At 42.8% G+C, this 21,433-nt stretch overlaps 2 protein-coding genes across 3 annotated transcripts; one reads left to right on the plus strand and one right to left on the minus strand.

The window, feature by feature from the left end:
* The first annotated feature begins 14,278 nt into the window (after positions 1-14,278).
* Positions 14,279-17,546, plus strand: LOC123189481 (uncharacterized). 2 transcript variants are annotated; one of them, XM_044601909.1, is made up of 3 exons: positions 14,279-14,926; positions 16,640-16,919; positions 17,286-17,546. In XM_044601909.1, the coding sequence occupies exons 1-2, from the start codon at positions 14,304-14,306 to the stop codon at positions 16,881-16,883; spliced, it is 867 nt and encodes a 288-aa protein (XP_044457844.1). In that variant the 5' UTR covers positions 14,279-14,303; the 3' UTR covers positions 16,884-16,919; positions 17,286-17,546. The 2 variants fall into 2 exon arrangements, with proteins under 2 accessions (XP_044457844.1, XP_044457843.1); XM_044601908.1 differs by lacking the exon at positions 17,286-17,546 and having other exon boundaries at positions 14,284-14,926; positions 16,640-17,040.
* LOC123189480 (protein ALTERED XYLOGLUCAN 4-like) lies at positions 17,377-19,048 on the minus strand. Its single transcript, XM_044601907.1, has 2 exons — positions 18,766-19,048; positions 17,377-18,159 (listed from the first exon to the last, which is right to left on the minus strand). The coding sequence occupies exons 1-2, from the start codon at positions 19,039-19,041 to the stop codon at positions 17,377-17,379; spliced, it is 1,059 nt and encodes a 352-aa protein (XP_044457842.1). The 5' UTR covers positions 19,042-19,048.
* Between the last annotated feature and the right edge of the window lie 2,385 nt (positions 19,049-21,433).

Below are 21,433 nucleotides of genomic sequence, written 5' to 3' on the forward strand. Positions count from 1 at the left end.
ATAGATGGGATAAATAGATCTCAGATAAAATAAATTGCAGCAAGGTATTTTTTAGTATTTTTGGTTTAATAGATCTGAAAATAAAAGCAAAGGAAAATAGATCGCAAAGGCAAATATATTAAAGAAGAGACCCGGGGGCCGTACGTTTCACTAGTGGCTTCTCTCGAGAAAAATAGCAAACGGTGGGTAAACGAATTACTGTTGGGCAATTGATAGAACTTCAAATAATCATGGCGATATCCAGGCAATGATCATTATATAGGCATCACGTCCAAGATTAGTAGATCGACTCCTGCCTGCATCTACTACTATTACTCCACACATCGACCGTTATCCAGCATGCATCTAGTGTATTAAGTTCATGGAGAAACAGAGTAATGCAATAAGAACGATGACATGATGTAGACAAGATCTATTTATGTAGAAATAGACCGCATCTTGTGATCCTTAATAACAACAATACATATGTGTTGGTTCCCTTTCTGTCACTGGGGTCAAGCACCGTAAGATCGAACCCATCACAAAGCACCTCTTCCCATTGCAAGATAAATAGATCAAGTTGGCCAAACAAAACCCAAATATCGGAGAAGAAATACGAGGCTATAAGCAATCATGCATATAAGAGATCAAAGAATACTCAAATAACTTTCATAGATAAAAACATAGATCTGATCATAAACTCAAAGTTCATTGGATCCCAACAAACACACCGCAAAAGAATTACATCATATGGATCTCCAAGAGACCATTGTATTGAGAATCAAACGAGAGAGAGGAAGCCATCTAGCTACTAACTACGAACCCCGAAGGTCTACAAAAGACTACTCACACATCATCGGAGATGCACCAATGGACATGATGAACCCCTCCGTGATGGTGTCTAGATTGGATCTGGTGGTTCTGGACTCTACGGCGGCTGGAATTGATTTTTGTCGACTCCCTTAGGGTTTCTGGAATATTGGGGTATTTATAGAGCAAAGAGTCGGTTCGGGAGGCACCCGGGGTGGGAACAACCCACCAGGACGCGCCTGGGCCTCTAGGCGCCCCTGGTGGGTTGTGCTCCCCTCAAAGCACCCCCAGGCGCTCTCCGGCCCATTGGATGTCTTCTAGTCCAAAAAAAATCCACAAAAAGTTCCGCTGCATTTGGATTCTGTTTAGTATTGATTTCCTGCAATGTAAAAAACATGCAGAAAACAGCAACTGACACTTGGCACTATGTCAATAGGTTAGTAGCAAAAAATGATATAAAATGACTGTAAAATGATTATAAAACATCCAAGAATGATAATATAACAGCATGGAACAATCAAAAATTGTAGATACGTTGGAGACGTATCAACCCACGGCGCCCCTGAACACACCCCTAGTCCGGTTGGTGGAGTGGTGCTCGCCATGAGAGACGAACGACGCGGTGGAGTGCGGCGAGCTGAGAGGCGGATCTTCGACGCACCCCTACCTAGCGCGCTACTACGTCTTGAGCTTGCGTTTGTTTTCCCCGAAGAGGAAGGGATGATGCAGCAGAGTAGCGTAAGTATTTCCCTCAGTTTTTGAGAACCAAGGTATCAATCCAGTAGGAGCCCACGCTCAAGTCCCTCGTACCTGCACAAAGCGATAGCTACTCACAACCAACGCGATTAGGGGTTGTCAAGCCCTTCAAGGTCACTTACGAGAGTGAGATCTGATAGATATTATACTTTTGGTATTTTTGGTATAAAGATGCAAAGTAAAAAGTAAATGCAAAGTAAAAAAGCAAAGCAAGATTAAAGTAATGGAGATTGATATGATGAGAATAGACCCGGGGCCCATAGGTTTCACTAGTGGCTTCTCTCAAGAGCATAAGTATTCTACGGTGGGTGAACAAATTACTATTGAGCAATTGACAGAATTGAGCATAGTTATGAGAACATCTAGGCATGATCATGTATATAGGAATCACGTCCGTGACAAGTAGATCGAAACGATTCTGCATCTACTACTATTACTCCACTCATCGACCGCTATCCAGCATGCATCTAGAGTATTAAGTTAAACCAGAGTAACGCCTTAAGCAAGATGACATGATGTAGAGAGATAAATTCATGTAATATGAAATAAACCCCATCTTGTTATCCTCGATGGCAACGATACAATACGTGCCTTGCTGCCCCTTCTGTCACTGGGTAAGGACACCGCAAGATCGAACCCAAAGCTAAGCACTTCTCCCATGGCAAGAACTACCAATCTAGTTGGCCAAACCAAACGGATAATTCAAAGAGACTTGCAAAGATAACCAATCATACATAAAAGAATTCAGAGAAGATTCAAATATTATTCATAGATAGACTTGATCATAAACCCACAATTCATCATTCTCAACAAACACACCGCAAAAAGAAGATTACATCGAATAGATCTCCACAAGAGAGGGGGAGAACTTTGTATTGAGATTCAAAGAGAGAGAAGAAGCCATCTAGCTACTAACTATGGACCCGAAGGTCTGAGGTAAACTACTCACACTTCATCGGAGAGGCTATGATGATGTAGAAGCCCTCCGTGATGATGTCCCTCTTCTGGCGGAGCTCCGGAATAGGCCCCGAGATGGGATCTCGTGGATACAGAAAGTTGCGGCAGTGGAATTAGGTTTTTGGCTCCTGTTCTGATAGTTTGGGGGTACGTGTGTATATATAGGAGGAAGAAGTACGCCGGAGGAGCAACGAGGGGCCCACGAGGCAGGGGGCGCACCCTAGGGGGGCACCCTCGTGACCGCCTCTTTTGTTCCTTGGAGCAGGGTCCAAGTCTCCTGGATCACGTTCAGTGAGAAAATCACGTTCCCGAAGATTTTATTCCGTTTGGACTCCGTTTGATATTCCGTTTATCTGAAACACTGACATAGGCAAAAAACAGCAATTCTGGGCTAGGCCTCCGGTTAATAGGTTAGTCCCAAAAATAATATAAAAGTGGAAAATAAAGCCCAATATAGTCCAAAACAGTAGATAATATAGCATGGAGCAATCAAAAATTATAGATACGTTGGAGACGTATCAGGCATCCCCAAGCTTAATTCCTGCTCGTCCTCGAGTAGGTAAATGATAAAAAGAGAACTTTTGATGCGGAGTGCTACTTGGCATAATTTCAATGCAAATCTTCTTAATTGTGGTATGAATATTCAGATTAGAAAGATTCAAGACAAAAGTTTATATTGACATAAAAAATAATAATACTTCAAGCATACTAACAAAGCAATTATGTCTAAATTTTTCATGCACAACCCCGATGACAAGCCAAACAATTGTTTCATACTCTAAATTTTTCAAAACTTTTTCAATCTTCACGCAATACATGAGCGTGAGCCATGGATATAGCACTATAAGTGGAATAGAATGGTGGTTGTGGAGAAGACAAAAAGGAGAAGATGGTCTCACATCAACTAGGCGTATCAACGGGCTATGGAGATGCCCATCAATAGATATCAATGTGAGTGAGTAGGGATTTCCATGCAATGGATGCACTAGAGCTATAAGTATATGAAAGCTCAAAAAGAAACTAAGTGGGTGTGCATCCAACTTGCTTGCTCATGAAGACCTAGGGCAATTTTGAGGAAGCCCATCATTGGAATATACAAGCCAAGTTCTATAATGTAAAATTCCCACTAGTATATGAAAGTGATAACATGAGAGACTCTCTACTATGAAGATCATGGTGCTACTTTGAAGCACAAGTGTGGTAAAAGGATAGTAACATTGTCCCTTCTCTCTTTTTCTCTCATTTTTTTATTTGGGCCTTTTTTATGGCCTCTTTTTATTTGGGCTTCTTTGGCCTCTCTTTTTTTATTTTTTTTATTTTTTGTCCGGAGTCTCATCCCGACTTATGGGGGAATCATAGTCTCCATCATTCTTTCCTCACTGGGACAATGCTCTAATAATGATGATCATCACACTTTTATTTTTCTTTTAACTCAACAATTACAACTCGATACTTAGAACAAAATATGACTCTATGTGAATGCATCTGGCGATGTACCGAGATATGCAATATGACAATGATGAATGTGTCATGAACGGAACGGTGGAAAGTTGCATGGCAATATATCTCAGAATGGCTATGGAAATGCCATAATAGGTAGGTATGGTGGCTGTTTTGAGGAAGGTATATGGTAGGTGTATGATACCGGCGAAAGGTGCACGGTATTAGAGAGGCTAGCAAAGGTGGAAGGGTGAGAGTGCGTATAATCCATGGACTCGACATTAGTCATAAAGAACTCATATACTTATTGCAAAAATCTAGAAGTTATCAAAGCAAAGTATTACGCGCATGCTCCTAGGGGGGTAGATTGGTAGGAAAAGACCATCGCTCGTCCCCGATCGCCACTCATAAGGAAGACAATCAATAAATAATTCATGCTCCGACTTCATCACATAACGGTTCACCATACGTGCATGCTACGGGAATCACAAACTTTAACACAAGTATTCTTTAAATTCACAACTACTCAACTAGCATGACTTTAATATTATCACCTCCATATCTCAAAACAATTATCATGCTTCAATCTTTTCTTAGTATTCAACACACTCAAAAGAAAGTTTCACAAATCTTGAATACCAAGCATATTATTATTAAGCAAATTACCATGCTATTAAGAGACTCTCAAAATAATTTAAGTGAAGCATGAGAGATCAATAGTTTATTTAAAACAATTCCACCACCGTGATCTAAAAGACCTAAGTGAAGCACATAGAGCAAAATTATAACGCTCAAAAGATATAAGTGAAGCACATAGAGCAAAACTACTTAGCTCAAAAGATGTAAGTGAAGCACATAGAGTATTCTATCAAATTTTAATTCATGTATGGCTCTCTCAAAATGTGTGTACAGCGAGGATGATTGTGGCATACTAAGACACAAATACACAAATAATACAAGACGCTCCAAGCAAAACACATATCATGTTGGTGAATAAAAATATAGCTCCAAGTAAATTACCGATGGAAGTGGATGAAAGAGGGGATGCCTTCTGGGGCATCCCCAAGCTTTGACTTCTTGGTGTCCTTGGATTATATTTGGTGTTCCATGGGCATCCCCAAGCTTAGGCTCCTGCCACTCCTTGTTCCATGATCCATCAAAAGAATTCACCCAAAACTTGAAAACTTCACAACACAAAACTCAAAATAGAAAACTCGTGAGCTCTGTTAGCGAAAGAAAACAAAAGACCACTTCAAGGTACTGTAATGAACTCATTCTTTATTTATATTGGTGTTAAACCTAATGTATTCCAACTTCTCTATGGATTATAAATTATTTTACTGCCATAGATTCATCAAAATAAGCAAACAACACACGAAAAACAGAATCTGTCAAAAACAGAACAGTCTGTAGTAATCTGCAGCTAGCGCAAGATCTGGAACCCCAAAAATTCTAAAATAAATTGCTGGACGTGAGGAATTTATCTATTAATCATCTTCAAAAATAATTAACTAAATAGCACTCTTCAAATAAAAATTACAGCAGTTCTCGTGAGCGCTAAAGTTTCTGTTTTTTTACAGCAAGTTCAACAAGACTTTCCCCAAGTCTTCCCAACGGTTCTACTTGGCACAAACACTAATTAAACACAAAAAAACACAACCAAAACAGAGGCTAAATAATTTATTTATTACTAAGCAGGAGCAAAAAGCAAGGAATAAAAATAAAATTGGGTTGCCTCCCAACAAGCGCTATCGTTTAACGCCCCTAGCTAGGCATAAAAGCGAGGATAGATCTAGGTATTGCCATCTTTGGTTTTGGGGGAAAAGAGAGAAAACTTGTTATCTATGGAATTAATCTTTCTATTTTGACAGAGCACATGTCCATTAATGGTAGAACAAAGATTAAGAATGTTGCGGAAATTGGCATCTAGGCTAGCTTTTATCTCTTTAATAGATTCGTTTTGGTAAGAAAGCAAGAGAGATGTAATTTCAGTTTTCTCATTAATGGGATGCCCAAATATAGTTTTCATCCTCTCATAGGTATCTATGGGGTCCCCTTCAAAGAAATCCCCCTCGAAAATAGAATCTAAGACTTGTTTGAACGAAGCGGGTAGCCCAACATAAAAGCTTTTCAAGTAAACTTCAATTTGATATTGGGGTACATAGCTAGCCCGGATCCTTAACAGCCTATCCCAAGCATCTTTCAAAGATTCATCAAGTAAATAACGAAAAATTCCAGAATCATCTTCATCAAAATTACTAAGGTTCTCATTGATAACTCCGACAAGTTGTTCTATAGCATTCCAATTTATGAGTTTAGATAAGATAGCAGGATTGTCTAAAGCACTAGAACTTGGGAGAGAACCCCCAACTCTTTTTGGTTCTGACATGGCGAGGGAAAAGAGGCAAATAGAGAGGGAGCATAAGGAGAGAGAGGGCGAATAAAATGGCAAGGGTGAATTGGGGGGAGAGGAAAACGAGAGGCAAATGGCAACTAATGTAATGCGAGAGATATGGATTGTGATGGGTACTTGGTATGTTGACTTTTTGCGTAGACTCCCCGGCAACGGCGCCAGAAATCCTTCTTGCTACGTCTTGAGCTTGTGTTGGTTTTCCCCGAAGAGGAAGGGATGACACAGCAGAGTAGCGTAAGTATTTCCCTCAGTTTTTGAGAACCAAGGTATCAATCCAGTAGGAGACCACGCTCAAGTCCCTCGTACCTGCACAAAGCGATAGCTACTCGCAACCAACGCGATTAGGGGTTGTCAAGCCCTTCACGGTCACTTACGAGAGTGAGATCTGATAGATATAATATTTTTGGTATTTTTTGTATAAAGATGCAAAGTAAAAAGTAAAGGCAAAGTAAAAAAGCAAAGCAAGATTAAAGTAATGGACATTGATATGATGAGAATAGACCCGGGGGCCATAGGTTTCACTAGTGGCTTCTCTCAAGAGCATAAGTATTCTACGGTGGGTGAACAAATTACTGTTGAGCAATTGACAGAATTGAGCATAGTTATGAGAATATCTAGGCATGATCATGTATATAGGCATCATGTCCGTGACAAGTAGATCGAAACGATTCTGCATCTACTACTATTACTCCATGCATCGACCGCTATCCAGCATGCATCTAGAGTATTAAGTTAAAAACAGGTTAACGCCTTAAGCAAGATGACATGATGTAGAGAGATAAATTCATGCAATATGAAATAAACCCCATCTTGTTATCCTCGATGGCAACGATACAATACGTGCCTTGCTGCCCCTTCTGTCACTGGGTAAGGACACCGCAAGATCGAACCCAAAGCTAAGCACTTCTCCCATGGCAAGAACTACTAATCTAGTTGGCCAAACCAAACGGATAATTCGAAGAGACTTGCAAAGATAACCAATCATACATAAAAGAATTCAGAGAAGATTCAAATATTATTCATAGATAGACTTGATCATAAACCCACAATTCATCAGTCTCAACAAACACACCGCAAAAAGAAGATTACATCGAGTAGATCTCCACAAGAGAGGGGAGAACTTTGTATTGAGATTCAAAGAGAGAGAAGAAGCCATCTAGCTACTAACTATGGACCCGAAGATCTGAGTAAACTACTCACACTTCATCGGAGAGGCTATGATGATGTAGAAGCCCTCCGTGATGACGGCCCTCTTCCGGCGGAGCTCCGGAATAGGCCCCGAGATGGGATCTGGTGGGTACAGAAAGTTGCGGCGATGGAATTAGGTTTTTGGCTCCTGTTCTGATAGTTTGGGGGTACATGTGTATATATAGGAGGAAGAAGTACGTCGGAGGAGCAACAAGGGGCCCATGAGGCAGGGGGCGCGCCCCCCACCCTCGTGACCGCCTCTTTTGTTCCTTGGAGCAGGGTCCAAGTCTCCTGGATCACGTTCGGTGAGAAAATCACGTTCCCGAAGATTTTATTCCGTTTGGACTCCGTTTGATATTCCGTTTATCTGAAACACTGAAATAGGCAAAAAAACATCAATTCTGGGCTGAGCCTCCAATTAATAGGTTAGTCCCAAAAATAATATAAAAGTGGAAAATAAAGCCCAATATAGTCCAAAACAGTAAATAATATAGCATGGAGCAATCAAAAATTATAGATACGTTGGAGACGTATCACGCGCCAAATGTCGGATTCTGGGCTCCACAGACTCTAGATAGATTCGAACTCTGGGGTGCATGAGAAGAACTCAACCTCCTCAGTCTGCCTACTTGCCGCTCTCACGGCCTAGCTCGATGAACTGGAAAGGAACGGGACAAGGCAGTTTACCTAGGTTCGAGCCACCTTGCGGTGTAAAACTCTACTCCTGCTTTGTGGTGGATTAGCCTCGAGGTGGGCTGAGAATGAACTTGTACAGTGGAAGAACAACCTCAGGAGGTTTGTTCTTGAGCTGGTGAGGGAGAGGATGATCTGAATGATCCGTCCCCTTATATGGTGGTGGCTAGGCTATATTTATAGTGGCCTTGATCCTCTTCCCCCAAAATGTAGGCGGGAAGGGATCCCTCAACGGCCAAATTCGAAGGGACATAACTAGTATATCTTATCCTGACGAAAGGTGGTCTTCACGTGCAAAGCTTCTGGTCGTGACACCGCGGTGGTCCCGGCGATAACCTTCGTCCCGTCGGTCTTAGTCTTGCTGCATGGAAATGGAAACCTTTGGCTGATTCCTCGGGACTCCGCGCCTGTGCTTGCCTCCTTAGCACCAAAGAGGAAACTGTTGTACTGCGCCCGTTGGCGCCCGCCTGGCCTTGGTCGTCATGGCTTGCGTCATCCGAACCTCACAAGGTGGAGGCTTGCATAGAGATCTCTGCTCCTCAGGAGCCAGCCTGAGGAGGCCGCTCCTCCTGGAGGTCTTGGTGTCATCCACCTCACGAGGCTCGGCCCCTCGCAAGGGTCTTGGGTTATCGAAGATGACGGTGGGCCGTACCAGGCCGTTGATGGAGCCACGCCGTGGGGCGCAGGCAGACAAGTCTGGATACCCCCATTCCCAGAACGCTGACAGGGGCGGCCAAGGGCAGGAGCCCAAGGGGGATTCAGCCACCCTTGGGGTACCTCCTAGATGCCTCCCCTCTAACCCACCTATATATATGTGGGAGGGGGCGCCACACAAGGCCATGACAATCTGTTAGCCGTGTGTGGCGCCCCTCTCCATAGATTCATCCCTCGCTTAGGTACACGCCTCTCCTCCCTGACCTCATGCTACGTCACCTACCATGGTGGAACAGGGTGCGCAATTCAACGACGACCATCGGATGGTATGGTTTCAGCGTAGGGCATCACAGTGCAGGGCGAGATCACGATGCCGGCCATCACAACTATTTGTGGCAGCGTGAGACTCAAAAATCCTGAGACATGGCTACCTTACATAGGCTTGAATCTTGAGACTTAAAATCCTAGTGGGTGCTACTTAGAAATTGACATGGCTACCTTACATAGGCTTGAATCCTGGGACTTCAAATTGGATGTAGAGATGATGAGAATATTCCTAATGTGGCCGAGGGATTTCTAGGAGAACATTTTTATGATTTTTTCTACTTTGTTGATAAGATCCTTGTGAAAATAATAATGGTAATTTATCTATTCATGCTCCTAATAAGGATGGTGCTCCTTCTCCTAAGAGATCTAGAACTGGTGAATTATTGATATATACATTGGAGGATCAATTGTTGTTGGCGGTTTTTTGCTCCTCCTAGATTTTTTTGTGGTAAAAATAGTGCTCCCATGAGAGACAGGAATGAGGAAAAGGAAGACAATGAGGAAATAACTCTGATCAAGAGAGTGGAGAGGAATATAATTAACTTTTCATTGATACATTTGCGTGTGAAAAGCAAAATGAACAAGATATGTAAGTTGAGGGCTATGACGTGATAAATCACAACAATTTCCTTATGAGGAGATGGTGGTTAATAGCATGTAGTTGATTCCTGATCAAGTGGTTGTACCTCAATATACTTCCTATGTTGCCGCTATGCTTAGCGAGCCTACAATTATTGAGATGGACCCTGTGATGTTTTCTACGCATAAATTTCCTCTGTTTATGTTGTGCAATCTCCCACTACTTCTGTTGAATGGGTGGAAATCATTCCTACTACTGCTATACATGCACTAAAATGGAAAATACAGAAGCCAAAGTTGTCGATCTCAGCAGGAAGAGGAAACCGCAAGGTACCGATAATATGTCTTCTCTAAATACTTTTCTACATTGTGATAATTTAGAATGGGTATTGAAATTTCCGGTGATAATTTTATTGCCATAAATGTTTTCAGAAAAATCGAGAACAACTAGCGAACAACTAGATGGAAAAAGTGACTATTTGGAACAAAAACAAGATAATGTGTTGCTTCTAACTAAAGTGGGTGGGGAATAATCTCTTCTTAGCACTAATAGGATTAATGATGGAGATATACATGAGGAAACTTGCACTGTTGTTAAATCTAGGAACTGAGAGAGAGAGTAAAGTTGATATTGTCATCTCTAAACATATTACTAGAAGTTAAATAAACAAAATTGCGATACTGCAGGTGTTACCAATTGCTACTCCTGTAGGAGTTGTTGGGTTTCCCAAAAGAGGAATGGTAAAATAGAACAACAAAAAGGTTTTGCCTCAGTTAAGAATCAAGGTTTATCGAACCAATAAGAGCTTCTAAGCTAATACGATAAACAACACATGTGCACAAACACACAAAAGACTTGCACCCAACATGGCAAGAGGGTTGTCAAGCCTCTTATCTTGCTAGCTACAAGATTAAAAGAAAATAGAGATATGTAGTGGTAAAATAGTGAGGCAAATAAAAGAGCAATTTTTGTATAAGAGTTTATCAATGGAAAATAGACCCGGGGCCCATAGCTTCACTAGTGGCATCTCTCTGTCAAAAACAGGTGAATGCATGGTAAACAAATTATAGTTGGGCAATTGAAAAGATTGCAATATTTATGACTATGATCATTCATGGCATAATCTCATATATGCATTAGGAATATTCTCATAAAGACGCGGATTCTTGGCGGTGGGTGCGTTTGGATGTACACGTGCAGGAGAGTGACAACGTCTAGCATCGATGGTAGTATGGTCTGACAAGGTGAGTGGGTTGATCGCTCCTGAAGATGGAACGACAGAACATGGCGGCGATAGTTCCAGAGCTTGCGCATGCGATGCGCATTGCGGGTCGGCCAGACCGAGGGGTGCTCCCGACCCTATGCAGGCAGTTGCATGATGCCACTGGATTAGGTAGTGCTTGTTCATGCAGTTCAGGCACATTATCATGAGTGTAGGTGTTGTGACTTTGTTCACTAGATCTATGTATGCATGTTGTCAGACTCTGTTGAATAATAATAAAATGGATGTGTGCATCTATTGATGCAGAGGCCAGGGGTAAATCCTCCTTTTAAAAAAAGATCCACCAGACCTGGAAATCATCCTTCTACTGCAACCAATCTACACACATGAGTGTCAAATTTGCACGCGTTGGTCACCATCTCTGACAATAGAGATTCCCTTGGAGACACCTGGTCGGGCTACAGGTCGTCCATCCACATGGCGCCTTCCACTCGCCTGATGTGCATTCGCTGTTGTGCCGAGCACGAGCTCCGGTGCCACTACAACCTGCAACGCCGCTATCAAATAGCTCTGTTGTGCCGCTTAGTTCCACCCGAAGGTTACACACCCGCCCGGATCCAGACGCGAGAGGCCTAGCCAAATCCACTCACGCTGCTATGGAGCGACCTCCATGCCACATGCATCTGACACAATCTCCAAAAAGGCTACATGAAGCCGACCGTTGGTATTAGTCTGCCTCGATCCAACCATGCGGCTCTGAGCAGATGCTCTTTGTGCAACCCCGTGCTACACTCGCATCCCACCAAGACAACCTCCAAATGCACCAAATGGTATATTTTAATGGAAATTATTGTATTGAAGATGCGTTCATTTGAATCCCCTCAGTGGGAGGATTGCTCGTTTGAAGAGGAATATGGCATGAAGGAAGAGGAGGACATTGCTTTTATCTTTATGTTTCACAAGAAAAGCAGGCCGAATCATGGTGGTTCCGTTTTTGGGCAGGAGTTGATTCAGAGGAATAGGAAATAGGCGCGCACTAGATTAATGAAAAACTATTTTAGTTCGTCTCTGGTGTATCCAGAGCGATACTTTCGCTGCCGATTTAGGATGTCTCCAAATTTGTTCCTTAACATTGCCAAATGTGTGAAGCAACATGATTGGTCCTTTAAGCAGAGGGGGATTTACACCAGAAATCTTGGACATAGCACCATCCAAAAAGGTGACTTCTGCATTGCACATGATGGCATATGGTGTCCCCCACATGTTTCACTTATGATAACTTGGTAATGGGAGAGAGCACTTCAATCTTTTACATTAAGAAATTTGCAATGGCAGTGGTTGAAGTGTTTGGGCCAGAGTATTTGAGAGCATCCAATGTTGAGGACACGATGAAGCTTTTGGAGATGAACAAAGCCCGTGGATTTTCAAGTATGCTTGGCTCCATTGATTGCATGCATTGGAAGTGGAAGAACTACCTTGCAGCATAGCATGGACAATTTGAAGGACACGAAGTATGCATCCATCATTCTTGAGACCGTGGTCGATCAGAAGACATGGATTTTACATGCATATTTTTGGGATGTCTGGATCTTGCATTGACATCAATGTGCTCCAACGACCACCTCTCTTTGCAAAGTTAGTCAACGGGGAATCACCAACAATGGATTTCCAATCAAATGACCGCACATACAACATGGGCTATTACCTTGCAAATGAGATATATCCGCAGTGGACTACTTTTGTGAAGCCAATTTCCTGCCCCCCCCACCCCCCAAGGTAAGAAAGACTCTACTTCCATAATGCTCAAGCGACCGCTAGGAAAGATGTGGAAAGGACTTTTGGGATTTTGTAAGCCCAATTTGCTATTTTGCAAGGATCGACTAGGTTTGGGGATCAAGAAATTCTTTGGTGCATCGTCACAATCTATGTGATCATGCACAACATTATTATTGAGAATGAGAGTGGGAAAGATTTTGATTACACCTTCTATGAAACCATCGGACAACCGGTGCAGCCGCGTAGAAGAGAAGACCAAATTCGACGCTTTCTTGAGGTGTACCATGGCATTCCAGATTCTGATAGGCACGCAGATCTTCAAAAGTATCTCATCGAAAAGTTGTGGGCATGGCATGGGCAACAAGACCACTATGTCATAGATGATGAACTTTGTTGTTATGTGTATTGAATTCGATGTTGTGGATTGATGAACTATGTAATAATTTTGATTTTGTGGATTGATGAATTTGATGTTATGTTTGTATTATTTGTTTCCGATTCATTTGGGATGAGTTTGATATCACACGTTTCAATATGTGTGCAATTGTAGTGCCCTATTTTAGGACGACTGTTGGAGCACTGGTGCCCTATTTTAGGGCTACTATCGGAGAAGAAGAAAAATTGATGCCGTAAAACTCATCTTTTGTGCCCTAAAGCAGTTTTCAATGCCCTGTTATAGTGCAGAGATGCTTCAACCGGTACAACTAACATAGAAAACCTATGCTACAAGTTAATTTCTTTTGAAAATAATTGAGTATATTAACATAATATATATATCAATCATGTTATAGTTATAAATTCAACTTACAGATTGAAAAAACACAAATCATACTATGAATGACAATTAATTTAACCGTGCTATGAACTGGCCTCGTTAACATCATGATGATTTTGTAATTTAACTAAAACCACGCCATTTATTTTGGATCGGGGGGAATATTTTTGTTATGCTAGCTGCAAGTTAAATTCGTTACTGAAATATATCAGGTGCTCCTACACCTTTAATGCTCCCATGCTCTCAACATTCAAAAACAAATTTCAGTGTTTCACGAATTTTCAGAAATAGATGTGAATGTTCATGAGTCATGTTTCTACAACCCCTAAAATCTGCAAATCTAAACTCAAAACACACATGGAGGAAAAAAACAAATCTGCATGAATAGTGTAAAAAAAAGTGCCACATAAAGACAAAACCAGAAAACGCACTATTCACATCCAGATTTGTATACTTTTTTGTTTCTCCATGTGTGTTTTGAATTTAATTTGAAAAATTTAGGGGTAATATTGACATCTCTTGTGAATGTTAATTTGTTTTTTTTTCAATTTTAGATTAATTTGTTGAAAATTGAAATGTTGCAAAAAAAAGCGAGCCTGGCCGGGAGTACGGCACAGTAGACGTTCATCCACGTAAAGCCGTTCAAAACGTACCAGAAAAATCACTCAAACTCCCTCCCACCTTCCGCTCCTCTCGACGCTGCCCGCTAAACCACCGTCTCCCTCTCCCTCCCATGGCCGCGCCCGCCCTCCTCTCCCTCTCCCCCGCCGTCTCCAGGCACCCCCACCTCCTCTTCTCCCACACCCACTCGCCTCGCCACCTCCGCCTCACCCCTCTCGCCGCCTCCTCCTCCCCCTCCCCCTCCCCCTCCCCCTCGCCGGCCGGCGGCGGCGGCGGCGTCTTCCTCTCGCCGAGCGCGCTCTCGCAGCTCGACGCGCTCGCCGCCTTCCGCTACGAGCACACCTTCCCCCACGGCAGCCTCACAGTGCGGGCCCTCACCCCGACCGACGACGCCGAGGCCGAGGTGCTCGTCCGCCTCCTCGCTTCCTCCTTCTCCGAGGACGTCAGATGGGCCCCCGCGCAGCGCTACGCCCAGCTCCTCGCCTTCGTCATCCGCCGCTACCTCTACGAGCGCCGCGGCCTCGCGCCCCACGCTGCCGTCCTAGTGGGTTTCTACAAGCCCGCCGCCGCGGAAGAAGGGGGGGAGGGCGAGGTCGACGGGGATGAGGGAGAGATGGCGTGCACCGCCGAGGTGTCGCTGGACGCGGTGGGCGCCCCGGGGGCACCGCCCACGCCAACGCCGCCGCTCGAGTTCCCTTACATCTGCAACATGACCGTGAAGACCTCGTTGAGGAGGTAACGGATAATGCTCTCTTTCCAACCACCATTTTGCCCACCTGTTTATTTTTGTAAAATAGGATAAATCTGTACATACATGTTGGACATTGAGTTGATTGTGAAAGGGGATTCCCTGGAATTATGACCTATGGAGGACTCGAGTAAACCATTTTTTGTTTGGGATTGCTATTTGTTGCCAATTGTCACATGTGCAAATTAAAGATTTGGGTAGAGTTAAGGGATTCCTTAAACGTATGGACTATTAATCATCTGAGTAAAAGATTTCAGCCAATTGTGACATGTGCATCCTTCAGATTGGAATTACCGTCCTCTTTTTATGTTCAACATGACCAATGATACAATTTTACTAGTATAACATAGTCCCCTACACATTTGATCAGCTATCCTGATTCGAATGAATTGAAATCCTAGCTTCTGGGAGCAAGAAGAGACCGCAATTCTCTGGCTAATTTCCGCCGATTCCCCTCATTGCTGGAACCCTGGATGAATGCATGGGTACAGATTCGGTTCCTCGTATGTTAGGTTTGTGTGTTCTTAGAAGGGGCATCTTGTCTGTGGATGTGATGCTGTATGGAATAAAATTGTCCTGACTCTATCCTTGTCCTGGTGTAGCTACACACCTTAATGTCGGAGAGCCAGTGGTATTTTCTAATCTGCTCCCATGGATCGATTCCTGATTCCGCAGTTTGTCATCCAGCGTTACTGCCTGACTTGGCAGTGGTGATGGCGATGTATGTTATGAGCTCTTTTAGTTAGTGATGCTCCGGTTTTGTCTTTCTGTGCTCTTCGTCTTTTCCTGGGCAATCTCGCATGAAGCAGTGGTTCGGCATCCTGTCCTGCCCAACAAAGGGCATGTTCCCGGCCACAATGTTTTCAATGAATTTTGGTTCTCACCTGTTAGTGTGGGCAGCTGATGCGTCCCTTCGGAACCTTCAAGTGCTTGTCCTGTCTTGGTCTTCTGCAACCTTTTTACTGGAGGATTGGAGAAACACAGACACAGGCACGAAGGGCGGGTTTGAAGACACGTTCATAGTATCTTGATGAAAATTTTGTTTTTATCAAGGAGCCCATTGCTTGTTTTCGTTCTTTTCAAATTACTTGGTGCTCTTATACTATCTTTGTTTAATCAATAATGTTAGTTAGTTTTGCTTTGAAACATGATACAAATTTATTGTAATTCACCAAAGTAGAACAATTAGGCGAGAAATCATTTAAAAGCAGTTTTGTTTATATAACTATTGGAGTGGCCTGCGCAATTTGATAGCTAGATTTGTTTTTCTTGTATTGGATTCTTATAATATTTTTTAAAAGCTTACATCGTTATTATCTAGTCCCGCCAAAATAAGCGGTGTATATATTTTCCTTTTACCAAATAATAGCTCAACTGTAATCTGGTCCCACCAGAAAAAGGGTCTAGATCTTTCGTTTTCTCTAAATCTAATCTATACATCTAGCCCAACCAAAATAAGCGGAGTAGATTTTTTTTAATCTTTCTCTCAAATATTTTGAGATTTCTATATTTCTAGATTAATGTTGGAATTTATATGCCTCCAAATGAATGTGGTACCTTGAATCTCACTTGTTGTTTAAAGATATAGATGAGTTGATTGCAAAATTGATTGGTTTAATGCCATATGGAGTAGTATATTATGTTTGCGATATTGGATTCTATTGTTGTTCTAAAACTAAAAATCTTGTTTTGCTCACCAGGAGAGGAATTGGAAAACAACTTCTTAAGGCATGTGAGGATCTGGTTGTCAAGATGGATGCCAAAACGCGTGTATATCTTCATTGTAGAATAATTGATGAAGTGCCGTTCAACATGTACATAAAAGCAGGATACGACATTGTTCAGACTGACAGTATCCTTGTTTGGCTGAGCCTCCAGAAGCGCAAGCACTTGATGCGCAAGGAATTACCGCAAGTTTCTGTTGGTAGTGATGTACAACCTTAGAATTTTGAGGGGCTGAACATGCCATAGCACCATCAGGTAAACATAAGTTGAATCTTGTGTGTAAATCTTATGCTTCTAGTTAGCCCTAATTGACATGTGCATATTTACTACTGTATTCTCCTTGTCAACTGGCTATGAAAAATGGTTTTTGTGGAGATGAACTTAAGTACTTGTAACATATCTTGACCTATTGTATAGCTAATATGTTCACTGATCAGAATTGATGTTTGAACATCGTAACTCTGGTGGTTTCAAAAATTGATGAAGAAATTAATTAATGTTGGAGTAAGTAGATTTTCTGGTTCTATCCTTCGTAAACTTTCCACATACATGACTAGTGATCATGTGTACAGGTCATCACAGTACACATGTATCATCTTTCTGAATCTAAAACTGTTGCAGAAAACGGAGAAATGAGGTTTGACTTTGGCATAGTAAAAAGAAGGAAAAGAGGGACTCTCCGGGATCTTATGGATTAGCAGAAGTTCCTGCATCATTGGTCTTCCATGTTTTTCTTATATTTGTTAAGCACAGCAAGTAATAGCTCATTCCACATATCAATTGGTCCTGGTAGGCACCAATGCGAACAATCACTGTAACCCCTCATCCACTCATTATTCCAATGAATCCCTGGGTGTGCATCAGGTCTCATAGACATAAGCTTGGTTATATCTAGGATCTCTATATTCATCCCGCCCTTTTGTTTTTTCTCCTTTTGTGCTCTGTTGGCTTCCTCAACCTGGACATCTCTTATTTCCCTTTCAATTGTACTGGTCATTGCTGTTCCTTCTCCCACTGGTTCAGTTCTGTTGCATGCTCCTCCAGTATTCCACTGGCCATTTTCAAAATGTGCCGTTGTTGCTGTCCTCACCACTGTTAACTGCAATCTGGATTCTCGGCGGCTATTCAAGTTACTGATAGCCGTCCTAAACACCCTCTGAATAGCTGAAGTGACGCTGAAACTTGTGATGTTATCCTCTGAGCAGTATATGCAGCCGATTAGTTCCCCATCTTCATAGAGATAATTTGTTCTGAAGAACCAATGTGAACTAGATACAACTAAGATATTGATCTCATGCAAGTTTGCAGCTAATCTTCCATCAAGTTTATCTAAGTGCATATCATGCGATTCAACTAATGTCCCGTTGATCTCTCTTTGAGAATCTTCTACTAGAAATTTTGTCCAGAGTGCCATGAGAGTGAAGTTATAAGATCTGAAGTTCCATGTGATAAACTTATCTTTAGTGTCGCTGTGAACTTTTGTTGGAGCTTCTACCTGCATTAGTTTGTACAGTCAGATTACTCACTCTAATAGGAAGTGTTTCTAGATTTAAAGTAGATGAAGTAGAAGTGCTACAATATTGTAAGTATCTATGGTACATTTCTATAGCATTAACTATTAAGGTAGACTAAGTGGTTGATGACTCAATAACTGTTGCATAAAACCCATGAAGGTATGGAGGTCCGACGTACTAAATGTTACACGGTTTCAGCTTAGCTTGTAAATAAATTAGCACCTTGAACCACTATGGCTCACTGTAGGTTCTAAACATTCAGAGCAAATCAATGAAGCTACATAAAAATATGTGAACATTTAGGTTACCCCATTGACATGGTGAAGGCTCCAGCAGAGTTATGATGCCCAGTTAAGATCTTTATTATCTCAACCAATAGCCTTTTGTTTTCTTTCTTGGCAACTGTAACCGGGAACATTTCTTGGACTTCCTGTTCCTGTTCCTGCCTACCGGGTCTATATATGTGTTCAGAACTTTAAAAGTGAAACTAAACAATACGCATGTTAATGTCAGGATCAGTGACGATAAGTAATATGGACATTGCTATTGTTCATAACATGTATCGGAACTAAACACTGCTTACTCACCTGAGACAATAAACAGAGGAGTGACTCCATCTGGTTCCGTCCAATTGAATCCCCGACGAAAGCCAATGTCTTCCCTTGGACAATATTTAAGAATAGCTGAGGTTGAAACCTTGCCATATCACAGCCGTGTGGCTTCCACCTCCAGTTTACATAATCCATTTGTTTTCCATACTTTGCGCAGTTCTTTGAATCTGGTATCGTCGGGCATGTCATGTTAGTGTAGATTGGGCCTCCCAAATCCCTGATCCATGTGCCATTGAATAGATTGCAGTCCATTTCATTATCTTCGTCACCTGAAAAATAGTGAAATCACTATGAATTTGTTGGAGAGAAAAGCTCGCTGTGCTTCATACTGTTTGGACAATTGGACCCTACATGTATCCTCTACTTGTATGGCATTTTTGATAGTACCGAGACTCTTTAAAGGGTTGATTTTTCGGAGGCAAAAGGTCTCCTTTCTGTTGTTTATTTGTATCTGTACTTTGTCTTCTTATGTTTTGAAGGTTTATTTATCTTGCATTTTGTTTTATATGTATAAACTAATCTGATGTGGAGGGCATTGCAAGAACTGAGAAAAAGATCCCATGATATACGCTGCAACTGGTAACTGATATTTGTATATATATGTAGTACCATACAGGCTTGGTAATCATGTACACAACCTTCCAACTCTACTATTTGAGCTTGATATAGACATTGAGCTCGTATCTTATATTCACTGCATTCATATTCCAAACTGAAAATGGAAAATAACCAACAAGTGCTAGAGAAATCTGGCACATAAATGTAACTGATGGTATTACATGAAACATAACGAGTAAATAAATACTCCCTCCGTCCCAAATTACTTGTCGCAGAAATGGATGGCGACAAGTAATTCGGGACGGAGGGAGTATATGCTAGAGAGCAAGAGGTGTACCAGCGATGGCCGTCTGCTGAGAATTATGAGCTGGCTCTCTAGCGCCACAGAAAACATGCTCAGGATAATATGTCGAGGAAATAAGGACGAATACGACCGCGCTTAGTATCAGCGCAAGTTTTCTTCCACAAGGAAATTTTTTGCTTGAGTTTCTGATGGGGTTTATGCCATGGAGATTTGGAGGAGGAATGCTTTCCTTGGCCATTGGTAGGTCTATGGTTGCATCACTGTATGAACTACGAAGTCACAACCCTTTCATATGGAGGACTGGGGCAGGGGGCTGGTGCGGTGCTCGCATCGCATAGACAACTGCGCTTACTTTGTTTACTTCCTTTGTGACAAGTCTTCGTTCTTCTTCTAGGAATCACAGTATTTAAGGATGCCCCAGGTTCCCCGATGCCAGTATTTAAGGATGCCCCAAGTGTGGTATGAAAGCAATCTCGATGCCATTTTATAGTCATTGTACTAGGAGATTGAGCACTGGAAATCCTCTGGGCACATCTAGACCGCAGCTCTAACTCCAGAAAACTGCTAGCCTTGCTTAGAAGTGAAGCTAGGTCACAACGACGCCCCGGCGCCAATCCACTCCTTGAAGTCTTCGTTGAGATCACGGTAGGGATGGCGGCGGCCCGTGCACGAGAGATGGAGGTCTCCGATCAGATCTGGGTGAAAACTTTTTTTTGCGGGTGAAAACATGCTATTGGCTATTGCCCAGGCCGGCGATGATGACGTTGTCTGCGTCGTTCCCTTCCTGAAGGCATCGCCGTGGAGAAGTTTAAGGCCACTCTCTGCTACCTTCGGGGGAAACTCTAGATCGGTAGATCAGATGATGGCGGCTCTCTGGTGTCGTTTCTCTCTTGGGGGTGTCATTCCTCGAGATGCACACAGGCTCGAGGGACCGGAGGACGACGTCTTTGGTGGAGCGGTGCTTCATTTTCCACATTGATGGTGGCGGTTCTCAGTGTTGTGGAGCTGTGGAGTCTCGGCGTCTGATGCGAGGAGATGGACTCGCGCAGGAGGAGGAAGCTGTCTGGCGTCATGGTGACGTTGATGACAGAGAGGCCTGGCAAGGTTGGTGCATCAGTTATGCTCTGAGGATGGACCGAGGGAAGATGGAGGTGACAACCCTTGTAGCGTGTGGTGCTCATTGGGAGTGTGCTAGATCGGTGTGGGACCCAATCCAGATAGTGGCTTGGACGGGAGGCTTTAGATGTTAGGTTTTGATGCGATGTCTGTTTGGCATTAGGCTCGGACGTTCGGCACGCCTTCATCATGGGGATAGGAGTAGCACCGGTGTTGCCAAGATGGTGGCTTCAGGCTTATTGACGTATCATCTTGTATGGTATTTATGAATAATTAATAATATGGCTACATGCATCGTCCAGATGCAGAGGTCGGGGGTACATCCTTCTTTTTTTTAAAAAGAAGTGAAGCCAGGTGCATGCTCCTTGGTTGCTGCGATCTTGAAGATGAGCTGAGATACGAGCGGTTAGGCCAACTCCACCGCACAATCCCAAACGGACGCCCGCTTTATTTGGATTTTGTTCGTTTGGGATGGCAATAGGTGCGAAAACGGACATGGGTGTCTGGCTTTTGTTGAAGGCGTCCAACGCAGCAAATGATCCCATCTTGTTCGTCTATACTACGCACGCCACATCCCGATCCCCGGCCACACGCCTGTCGCCCCAGAGCATTCGCCGCCTAGTCGCCGCTAGCCGTTGCCTCGCCGGCGGCAGCAGCAGCCAACCC

The sequence above is a fragment of the Triticum aestivum genome, chromosome 2A, assembly GCF_018294505.1.
Source record: "Triticum aestivum cultivar Chinese Spring chromosome 2A, IWGSC CS RefSeq v2.1, whole genome shotgun sequence".
In the NCBI taxonomy this organism is placed as follows: Eukaryota; Viridiplantae; Streptophyta; class Magnoliopsida; order Poales; family Poaceae; genus Triticum; species Triticum aestivum.